General features: G+C 47.6%; 1 protein-coding gene across 1 annotated transcript in view; it reads left to right on the forward strand.

Moving 5' to 3' along the window:
• Window positions 1-1614: 1614 nt before the first annotated feature.
• The window catches only part of PRELID3B (PRELI domain containing 3B), a 15994-nt gene continuing 5623 nt past the window's right edge, over window positions 1615-11985 (forward strand). The window contains exons 1-3 of the mRNA XM_014955529.1: window positions 1615-1699; window positions 4971-5085; window positions 6485-6569. Of these exons, the coding sequence (XP_014811015.1) occupies window positions 5076-5085; window positions 6485-6569 (95 nt within the window). The 5' untranslated portion in view covers window positions 1615-1699; window positions 4971-5075. The remainder of the gene's footprint in view (window positions 1700-4970; window positions 5086-6484; window positions 6570-11985) is intronic.

An 11985-nucleotide genomic window follows, 5' to 3' on the forward strand; every position in this document is an offset into this window, starting at 1 on the left:
CGTCTCTGCCATGGTATTGGCCACTTTGCTGCAGGTAAAGTAACAGCTAGAATGTCTAAATGCACCTAATCCTCCTCCAAGGAGGAGGATTCATCTCTTCCCATGAAGAATCATTACCTAGTATTGCTATCTGTTATCACAAATAGCAATATTTCTTTTATAGAGCTGAAGTCTTGAGTTTGCAAGTACAGGAGTCACAGTTACCTCCACAACTTTTGTTTGCCCAAAAGCACATTTCCACCACAGCACTTAACGTGACTTTTTTTCCCCCCGAAGATCACAACTCTGTAAATTGACAGACTCTTTCAAAGCAAGTATTAAAAATCTGGAAAAAAATTGAATATTAAAAAAAATATTCGAAGCAGGAGGAATGAAGCCATTCTAGTAAATTGGGCAGCCAACTATTAACCCTCACGTCAACACTGCACAGTGACTCCTGAGACTCAGGTGGCACTTTGGTGTGTTTTGTTGAAGGGAGGAAGTGCCACCCTGAAGAGGAGCGTAACCCTCAGGTACTGGTCAGGCCATACCAGAAAAAAAAGTCCAGGAGAAAACAAAAATGTGCTTGAACAGCAAAAGGGAGAGACACAGCTTCATTAGGAGCAAACATGGGTGTGCTTGCCAAAGAAAAGCCAGTACAAGGGAAAAAGCTAAAACACAAGGCGAAAGTAATAGATCCCTCAGGGAAAAGACCCTGGGGCCGCTGAGAAAATGCTCAGGCAATCACAAAAATGAGAAGGTTCAGCTGGTTGTGCATGCAACACTAGTGTTTCACTGAGAACTGAATTTCTTCTTTAAAGTGCTTGGGTTATTTTCACACCCCACCAGCAGTGTGTACTCACCTGCAGGGAAAACACAAAGCTAGTCTCAAAGCAGCTTCCATTAAGATCCCACAGACCTTTTTTTTCCAAATTTAGATTTAATGTGTTTTAGGTCAGGTTTTAAATGCTGAATCATCTTACAGGGTTGATTTGGCGTTTATTTGGTTTGGGGTTTAGTATTAATTCAGCACAAGCATGGGTTAATTCACAAGGGTAGTTACAACCCAAGAAAAGCCCCAGACACCCGAGAGAACAGGCAAAGGTGGGATCCAGCTTTGCTTCTGGAGCACCAGGGGACAGGGCGGTGACGAAGAGAGCCCCAGTTACCCCTCCTCACTCAAGTCATCCTTGTGCTGACACTTCAGAGGTTAAAAAGTAGAGGATGTTTGTGATGCCTCTTCTACAAAATAGATGTTTTGCAGGAGGAATATGAAGGGTCTTTCCAGTTCTTTTAGGTTGCGGGAGTAATAAGCTATGGTATTTTCAGGCATATCACGTCATAAATATGAGTAATTACAATTATGATGCATTTAAAATTGATGTAGCTTTCAGAGGAACAGTTGCTCCAACTCCAGAAGCCAGCAAGGTTAGCTGCGTTTCACACAGGCACAAGTACAGACATACTCCTGCCATCTGTTTCTTGTTTGTCATCGAAAAACATAACTTCAGAACTTCTGACAGTCATCAGAAATGCTCTAAAAGCCACCAGCTACACTAATATAAATGTATTTTGCAGAAAATGAGACTAGAATTTGACAGGGTCATTGATCATTTGAACCACCTTTCAGATCCGTGTCAGAGCCAGCAGAAGGAAGCAGCGCTGACTGAGCCCGGGGCACAGCGTGTCCCCGCAGCCCGGAGCAGCCCCCGTCACGCAGGTAAATCCCTGTCCCAACCCTTCAGCCAAACTATATATATTTTTTTTTTTTTTCATTTTCTCCATAATCTTTTATGTAGTTGTGGTTTTTCTCAACATGTTGTCAAGGAAACCCTACATTCTGGTAGCTCAGTATCCAGCTCTTTATTGCTACAGACAAACAATTTAGGATTTTGAATGCATTGATACACTTCCCTTCCTGCTACGAAGGGATGCTCCCAATGCCATGGGCTGGGTAGAGTTGAACAAAGACCTTCTTTTGAAGATTCAGTTCTTCCAAAATACCTATGGGAAATTTGCCAATTAACTCTTCTATTTATCAATTTAATAAAATTATTGTACATATCAATATTCAGTATCATATCAATACATGTCAATTGTGCTGTACGCTGTCCACTGGAAGACAGCCCTGTAATCTTACTGGTGTCTTATTCACCTCTATCTCTCATCCTCTCATCTTACTGTCCTTCAACAATGTCGAGTTCCTCAGACAAAAGTATTTCTGGCTTGTGTGAGAGCAGCCAGTTAAACCTGGAGTGCTAATAACTAAGTTAAAGTTGTGTACACTCCTTGTATCCCTTTTGTGTCATAATCTTACCTAATATTTACACGGCTTTTCACTGGGAAAAGAGGTACGATATGTATGGATAGTGTGTGTGTGTGTATACGCAGAGAATTTCTGTGGCACTCAGGGAACGCCTGCTCTTGGACAGCTGGGTGTGGGACAGCAGGGTCCCCTCTGCCCATGGCCACCTCTCTGGAGGACACTCAGTGGAACACACAGGACATCTCGTGCTATGGGGTAACTGAACAGAGATGGTCCTGTGGAGAGAGTTCCTGCTGCTTCCTGGCAGTGACGTGTCTCATGGCGCTGGACGTTTCAGCGCTGTGTCAGGGTAAAAGGTGTTTCTGTCGTTCTCCCCTCTGGGGTTCACGGAGCTGTGCTTTTATCTGTTGTCAAGGAAACACCAGGGCTTTTTCCCCCTTGCTCATTAATGTCTGCATTTTTGTTTCCATAGCTACAAAGGAACCTTAGTGTTTTAAAATAGCTGTAATTGGATTACCATGACTTTTTGTAATTTATTGACACCATTAATGGCTCTGATTTTCAAAACCAGACACCAAAACTGCATCAGCAGTTTTTCAGCTATTAACATTTGTTATCTCCTTGTCCTGAAATCCCGGGTACAGGGTAAGAAGTGTCTTCAGCCCCCAGACCCTGGCTGCACCCAGGCTCAGACTGCACGGGGAGTCTCACCCAGGTCACCGAGTCCTCAGGGAGAAGAGGCAATCTTCTGTTTAATTGTAGGGGTTATTTAAATGTGAGGTTCTGTCCATGCTAATAAGTTACATGCGGAACGGTGGAGATTTAGCCTGTTTGTTCTTCTGTTCCAAGTTGCTAAAGATTCCTTAAATAACCACACTGAGATGTGACTGTTAACTTTTAACTGGCAGTTTCCCTCACCGTGTCCGTACTGAATTTGGCACAGGCTGAATTTCCAAACACCTGCCCCAAAATGCCTTCAGCTTGGCACAAAATATGAGCTGAAATTACTGAAAATAAAAGTCTGGGTTTTAGTTAAATTAGTTTTAATTTCTGATGGGCACCTGCAAAGGTTCCATTGTGAGTTTGCTGGGTGTTAACCCCACCTTCTAACACATCACTGATCCTTTGTGAATTTGACCCCAGAAGAATAATCTGGAAGGGTTTTTCCAGGCAAATAGCTGGCATGCTGGATACAGGGACGTGGGAAAGCACAAAGAATTGAGAGCAGGAGCGTTGCTGAGAGCTGGTATCACTTAGCAGGGGAATAACTCACTTCTGAAGGCAAAACCTGAAACTCCCAGACGGGCTGATGTGCGTGTCTGTCTGTCTGTGCACACTCCTGCCATGCCAAAATTGTTACCATGCCGCCTCCAACACTTCTGATTTATTTGTTACAGGTGACTTGCCTATTTGAAGTGGCTACAAAAGACCATAATTGCATATTCTGTACCCATCCCTTCCTTTCTGGTCTCTCTGGCCAAGCAGCAGCTGAATTCACCCCATGGACTTCCTGCCCCTGGTGTCACCCCCTGGGGCTTCTGCACTCTCTGCTGAGCCCCCCTCCCACAATTAACCAACAGTGTAAGAAGTTGTATGAGGAGGACAGGCAGAATGACTACATACCACCTACTGCTTCAGAAAAACAAGCCAAAGAGAGTCACCAGCTTAACCAGTTTACAGTGTGGGGATAAGAATAAGGTGACAAGTGGCTGGACACAGATAAGTATAAAAAAGGAACCCCTTTAGTCTAAAATATGAGTTCCTACTTTTCATGCTGGATTTCTGTGCATCCTTGAGGCTCAGACATTCCATTACCATAGAAACGGGATCCTGTGCCATCGTGGACCTTCCTGTAGATGGGTGCTGTTATGGAAACAGACGTCTTCACAGCTGGCCGCACGTTGTGTATTTCAGTCACTGTGTTTGGAGAGAGCCATTACTAAGCTACCCTTTCAGGATTCATTTTAATCAAAACTAAGTTTCTTAAGTATTTAGCAATTTAATAAACACCTCAAGGCTGCTCAAAATTAAAAATACAGCATTAGAACAATACATATATTAAAACTAGTTCAATAATTACCTACCTTTCCAAATCTCCAGCATCTGCAGAGTTTGGGGAAAGAGCTGATCTGTCCACCCCAAAATTCATCAGTAAAACTGCTTCAGGAAAGGAAGTTTGTAAGCCATGTGTGAGGGCTCCTCTGCACACACATCCTGTGTGCATGCGTGCGCGGAAAGGAAAGGAAAAACATCAGAAAGTTCAATGAGAAAATGTGGCTTAGTTGGCTGAACTGGGAGCTGTGAATTCTAAATTCCAATGCCAGGTGAACCATTCTTTGGCTCAGCTCCCACTAACCCTTTCCTGGGAGCTGAGTCTGGAGCTGATTCTAGAGCTTTGAGAGAATCTCTGTGACATTTCCATGTCTGTGGCACCTGAGACGCTTACTGCTGCTCACTCACTACAGTTCTGGACAGTGTACGTGGGCTTAAATCTGGGGTCTACCTGTTCTCTGGTCCACAAAACTGAATGGAAATGATTTGATGGCTTGCCTTGACCGTAGCTCTGTGTCAGCCTCTGACAGATGCAAGCTAGGGGGATCTCAGGACTGTTTGGTTTATAATTGATCTGATAATTGTCTCTGTGCTGTTGCGGGTGTCAGCACTGATGAGCAAGTAGCCACTTCCATGCAGTACTTTGTGAAGAATTCTCAACTTCTATTTCCAGGTTGCAGTTTCTTTAACCCATGTCAGAAGACAGCTGATCGAGTACCAGATTTCTGAAAGAAAGAGCTTTATATAGATTTGGATCCAGGACCATGGTTTGAAGACCATGAGTGAATGTAAGTGATTTAAGTGATTTGAGTGAATGTGTGATTTAAGACATAATATGTCACGACCACAACCTGTCAGGGCTGGTTCCTCAAGGTTTTATGAGAGAAGGTTGCATTCAACAAATGTTTGACAGTGTGGTGTGTTTTTGTAAGAGATGATGTCATCTTCAGAATTAACCAAGGATCAGATGAAGGGGAGACCTACATGAGTATTTCCAAACAACACAAGATTATCAGCGATTTCAAAGTACTTTAAAATATGTGATTTTGTCTTTAATTGTGCTGTTACTGTGCTTGCTCATGAGTTGTGGGTGATAACATGTGATTATCATCTGCCTACTTGATCACATGCACATTTGTGATGCTTGCAAGAAAAAACATGATCTGGCTGGTAGCTGTCACATCCCGCAGAGCTGAGGAGACTGTTTCCCAGACAACAGAACGGTCCTGTAGCATCCCTGAACCCTGCTCCCTCCTGCATCTGCCCTTCAGTCCAGCGCCCGCCGCGGCTGCTGCTCCCCCTGGGACACGGGCAGGTGGAGCTGTTTGTGGAGCTGTTTGTGGAGCTGTTTGTGGAGCCATGAACGAGCTCCCCAAACCGTGGGAGCCAAGGAAATTGTACAAGAAATGAAAAAAGAGAGTCCAAATTAATGGTTCTGATGAGTCACACAGCACATACCTCGTTACAAATTTTGAGTCAGTGTTTAAATCGAAGCGAAGTCATTCTCTGGCCAAAGCTGTCGAAGGGCCACGTGGTACATTTGGGACCCCACTGCACAAGGTGACACGGCGTGTCCTGTCCCACAGCCTCCAGTGTGTGGAACAGACCCCCACGGAGGGCGGGTGGGAGCCCTGACCCGCTGCTGCTGCTGGGACGGGGAGGTGACCACCGGGGTCTCATCCTGTGGTTATTGTTTACATTCTGTACGTTTGCAGCTGGCAAGGAAAATAATTATTTGCATTGGGATGAGAGGACCCCGTTAGCGCGGGGTCGGAGGGGTGTTTCACAGCGGCAGCCCGCGCGGCGCAGGCTCGATAAGGAGGGTATTTGGCCAGTTTTGCACATGAGGCAACAGCGCTGTGAGGTTGTGCAGCTTTAAGCCTCTTGGGACATTTTATGGCAGAAGAATAAAATAAAAGGAATCTGAAGATCAAATATTTGTTCCGGGGCTAGTGCCAGATCATTCTATTAAATGCACATTTTTAAGGTACCCCAGCTTAAACTAAATGTTCTGAAGCAAATATAATGATGGGGTTTGAACATTTTATTTTTTTGGGGGGTGTGAGTTGGGGGGCACAGGGGGACGATGTTGGTGGGGTTTGGGGTTTTGTTTCAAGGTGTGGAGGTTATCTGGGGAAGGAAGAGACATTAAATGCTAAAAACTCAATCTCTCCTTGATGCTTTTAGGCTCAGTCGGCTACAAAGAAGAGAGCTCTGGCAGCGGTGGGGCGGTGCCGTCGCTCAGCGCTTGGTTCCCGTCAGATGGACACAGGTTTCTGATCACAAATTTTTCATATTTTACTTGTGAAGAATGTCTTCTGTGGGAGTGGAACAGGAAAGGAATTTGCTTTCTGAGCCCGTGACATTCACACAGAACGTCCTGAGAATTTCAAAGGGGTCTCTCTGGGGTGGGTTGTTCTCTGCGGTGGGATGGGGTGGGGGGTCAGGGTGGGATCTGATGGATGATTTATACGTCGCTTTCACGTGTAGTTTCTGGCTGCGGCTCTGCCTTTCAGAGCTTTTCTTCCATGGCAAGAAGAAGAGGCCATTCTCTCTTCAACCAAAGGCTACTTTAAAATGGTTTGAAATAGGTGTTGCCTTCTGTGAAGGGCTTATGTACTTATGTTCTGTGAGTGCTGTCCTGGGTGTTCTCACTGCTCCCCTGCAGTGTCATCGAATCCTGCACCATGTACATTGAATGCAGGTGTCCACAGCAGTGTGCTGTAGCAGAAGCTGGCACTCTGCATTTTTCTCAGGTTTCTCTGTCTTGAAATTGGAGCCTGCCTTTACCTGAGCCATCGTATGTGTGTCATTGAAGTCAGGTCACTGAGAGCTGTGTGTGTTGTGGTGACGTACTGCATACGTGGGGACAGGCATCTTCAAAGGAAGGAAAAGTGACTTCATCCTAGATGTGGAGTTCTGGAAACTAAAGTCTAAAAGGCTGTTCATGAGTATGTGGGGTGTCACCTACAGAGAGTGGAATTTGTGGACAGCACCTGAAATGCACCATACTGCCCTGCTGGGGAGTGGTGGTTATTTTAGCTTGAGACACTCCTTTGGTGCAGGAATCAGCTGCTTATGAATAGAAAAAAATGCCAGTGTTTCTTTAAAAACAGTTATCAAACAGTGTGTTTGAGTTGACTACTTTGGAAATACTGTTTATAAAGCATCACCTTGGTAGCACCAGCTCTTTGTTTGGGTAGAGAAGATTCAGGTATTTGTCAAATGAACGGGCAAAACGGCTTTGCCTGTTCCTCAGCAGCGGTGAGGTCAGCCTCGTGCTGAACGGCTGAATGTGATTTTAGCTTTGGGACTACAAGGAACAAAGCCGAAAAGATCATACAACAGAGAGAAAACATCTGTGCTTTTCAGCTGTGGTTACAAACCTGATCAATAAGATGCTCTGAATGCTTTTAGTGTGGATGGTGTGAGACCATTGACACCAACTCACTGAAATAATTTCAACTTTCTGCCTCATTAGAGATTCAAACGGCTTTTTGCAGTTCTGCTCTTACGTTATTGAAAAGTTCCCTCTCCCTGGTACCTGCCTACTCACCACGTGCACTTTTAAAGCTACATTTTTAAAACTGTTTGTTAAAAATTACCCATTTACTTTTATGAATGTCTTATATATTTGTCATAGTGGGTTCTCGTCACTTAAATTTGCAGGAAAAAATATTTGTGAGTTCATTAAGTGTAATTTTTGCCCCTTCTGGTGTGGTGATGCACAGTTAGTTCCTGGCACGGACAGGACCTCCCATGGTCGGTGTGTGCAGCTCCTCGAGGGGGCCCCAGGGCCCTTTCTGTGGGGCGGGGGCAAAACAGCCAATATTGGGACGGTGAGGAGCCCCCGGGGAGACCCACAGCCTCGGGGGAGATGTGTCTGCTCGGCTGCCACCCCCAGAGGGTTCACTGACTCTCAGCAAAACCAGAGCACAATCACTGGAATTGTCCAGCGTTGAAGGAATTTATATAAACCTGGCAAAGAATCTCATGTATTATTGGGCTGCTTTATTGAGTGAGTGGGAACACCTCCTTCCCACAAACACATCTCAGATGGCCTCCAAAAGATCATGTGTTATTGTAGAGCTTAGAAATGATTTTGGGAGCCAGACTGTTTTAAATGTGTCTGAGAAGGAAATGAGCATAATTTTGAAACAGGAAATAGGTTTGCAATAGTATCATTAAGAAATTACATCCCTTTTTTTTTACAGCTCCCTGTGTCATCGTGCCAGGGAGCAGCAGTGCTTTTTGACTGGGGCCTTTGTACAGCCCTGGTACACCCACACATGGAGGTGAAAGATGGAAGCAGTACAAAAATCATATATATTAAGAAACTCTAGGAAGAACTCTTTTAATGCCATCGGTATTGGAAAACAAATTCTGAACCTGTATATAGATCTGTGGAAAAGAGTTAGTACTTCACTGGTTTTAGTCCCAGGAAGGAAGAAGTTTATCTCCCCCTTTTTATGATAAAGGAACTAGAATATGGAAGCTGAGAATGAGTAATTTTCATTACACACTCTGTCATCTTTGTCCCCCAGAAAGAAAAGAAGAGCTGAGACGAACGTGTGAGCTGTGGTTTGCACTCACGTTTCACTGCGGCGATAACACGTGGGCAGAACTGAACTGCCCTGTCCTCGGTCTGACGCTGCCCCGTGAGCAACTGACTCCTCTGCCCTGTATTTCCATTCCACGTGGTTACACGTGATGTAAAATCCTGCCATAAAAAAAGGGGTCTGGAAACTGTCTGGGCAGGCAACCAGATGTTCTCAATGGCCAGAGTCTCATGGGGTTCCTGCTGCCTGAGTTTCCCTTGCCCCTGGGGGGAAGGCAAACGTTGAAGGTGAGCAGAGAGATGCAGCAGGGTATCTCTGTTCCCTCTTGCAGTTTCCACACAGAAGCATCAATAGATTCAACCTGTATCTGAAGAAGAACGTACACACCTGTGACGCTCCTCTGAGAGGTGACACGTTTCCTGCTATTTCGTCTCTTCTTGTGGTGTGACCAGGATTAGTCTCAGGATAGAAAAGTATAATCTGTAAAAATTTTTATTTGCATTTCATGTGCAATTTGACAACCATTTTCACCAGAACACGGGGGATTAGGGGAGAGGATTCATTGGCTATTTCTAGAATCTGATTTTTCTTCACATTGAGGGAGGAAGAGCCCTCAGAACTAACAGGGAGCTTTGCTTCCCAGCAGAGGGGTTTTAAGGACCTACAGGAAAATGCAGCCACCAACAGCCTCATCCACTGCTGACTGTGGCTGGTGAAAGGGTGTCTATGGATGGGGTAGTCATTGAACATTGTATAACAGAAGTCATTGAAGAGGTATGTCTGGGAAAGAAAACATCAACAATGTCAGTTTTCTGCCAGACTGACAAAGGGAGTGGGAACTTGTTTTTCCAGCTCAAGAAAAGAGCAAGACCTTCGAATGGTTTTCATTAACACTGCGTGTGAATACCAATACTTCAAACACATCAAAACTTTTCATTTCAGATCAGGGAACTGGTGCGGTGTTATTGGAGCCTATTTCAGAGTATGATGGGGAAAAAACCACTACCAAATGCGTTTTCTTGGGGGCAGGGGGGGAGCAGCCTGGCCTCAACGCGGTGTGAAGGCTGTGGGTGGTGAGGGGGAGGTGTGGGGTCAGAGACCAGAGCTCATCTCCTGCTGCTGTGGGGAACCCCGGCCGCTCAGGACGGGACTGCCCCACTTGGCGTCACTTGTGGGTCACCTGCAGCCTGAGCACAGGGACCCACCACCAACACCCCCCTCTGACTCGCACCCACTTCGGGCAGGGCAGCTCCAAGGGCTGCCCTTGTCCCCGGGCCCTTTTCAGCTTAGAATTCCATGAGGTTTTGCACAGCGGAGGGTCTGGGGGAGGTCGGGATCCGGGCTGTGAACCAGGATGGTGTTTGCTTTTCCAGGTGTGACACACACCCCTGGGCTCTGTTACAGGGGGCTGCACCCAGCGCTGAGCCCGAGGGGGTTTGACGAGCTGCGTTTCGGCAGCCGTTACTGCGCCTGAGACATGGACCTAATGACAGAGATAAAGTGACTCTGGGTTGTGAGCCATTTCCTTGACATTTGAGCTTCTCCATCAAAATGACGGATATTTTATGAGGCTGCTTAAAGGGGACAGCACACACCTTCCCGCTGGCAGACGCCTCTCTGGAAATACAGAACCACCTTGTTCTGCAAGAAAATTCAGGGGGGCCCAAGAGCGGCTCCACGTCCGTCCCAGTCACACCGAGGAGGCTGCTCTGCCGGCCTCAGGTGAAGCACAGACTCACAGCCCGTTCCATCCCCCCGGGGCATTTAGCGGAGCCGCACACAAACGGCCCCGCAAAGCGCCGTGTGAACCCAGGAATCTCAGCAGGGGCTTCCACACCTTTGTATTCTCTTGTAGATTCCATTATAGTCCTTATGGTCCTTAGCACCATCTTGGTGGTGCCTGGATCTGGACAGACTTAACTGAAAGAACGTTTTCTTTGATTTCATTTATTAGACAGATACTGTCAACATAGAGGGGAAAAGATAGTGGATTTTATAGTATTAAATTCTTGGTCATGAAAATGGAGACAATATTCTCAAGATGCAACGTCACCAACGTAAAGAATTCTGAAGTTTAGGATGTGCAACTATTTCCTCTGCAGTTACAAATCAGCATTTTATTTTCCTGAAGTCTGGTTCTATTGTTTATAATTTTATTATTCCTTTAAAGTGAGGCAGTTCAGCCCTTGATTTCACTCAAATACGGAAACTTGCTTGAACAAAACTCCCGTTAAAATGAAGTGAAGTTTGTGTGAGCAAGAACTGCTGGGATGGATGGAGCTCCTGATCTGCACCAGATGTTGGCAGCCGCCCGTCTCGGGATGGGATCCCGCTTCGCTTCCAGTAGTTCACAGTTTTAGGGAGAGGTGCCGAGAGGCCGCGGAGCCCCACGGGCAGGGGACGGGCACCGGCTCCACGGGCAGGGTCTGTCCGGGGGTCACCGTCCCCCGCGAGGGGTCACCCCCGGGGCTCACATTGTGAGGCTTCGCGGGACTCCCCGCTGCAGCAGCGGGTGCGGAGCCGCCGGGCAGCCCCCCCGCAACCGCCGCGGGCCGTGATGGATCGTCGGGCTGTCAGCAGCCGTTAGGAACGGTCCCAGGACGGGGGAAGAGTCGGGAGAAGGAAGATCAAGACGGGTCTCTCCAGCTGCGATTTATTGCCCTTTAAGTATTTGCTACCGACCGACTCCGGGGGCTCATCCCTGAACCGCGGCTCCTCCGCGACCGGGGGCGTTTGGGGCGGGGTATGAGCGGGCTCGGGGCCGGGCACTGACCGGGGTCCCCGCAGAGTCCCGGGGCTCCGGCTCCCGCAGCCTCCGCTGCCAGGTGACCCCTTTCCGGGACATTCCACTCCCGAGCCCTGCCCGGGGGCCGTTACCGGCGGGTCCGGGGTCGGAGCAGCCCCTCGCCCGGGGAGCGGGCTCCGGGAGCGCCGCCCGGCCCGACACCCCGGGTTCTGCGGGGCTCGGGGCGCGTCCGGCGCCGGGCTCCCGGGACAGGGACCGCTCGGGGCCGCCACCGGGGCCGGGTTCGCTGCTGCGGCCGCTCCCTCCGCTCCGTTACCCGGAGAAGCACCGCGGCCCCGGAGGGGCGACTCAGGGCGGCGCCGGGGCCGCTCCCTGGCACCACC

This window comes from Calidris pugnax, unplaced genomic scaffold (genome assembly GCF_001431845.1).
Source record: "Calidris pugnax isolate Ruff unplaced genomic scaffold, ASM143184v1 scaffold50, whole genome shotgun sequence".
Classification (NCBI taxonomy): domain Eukaryota; kingdom Metazoa; phylum Chordata; class Aves; order Charadriiformes; family Scolopacidae; genus Calidris; species Calidris pugnax.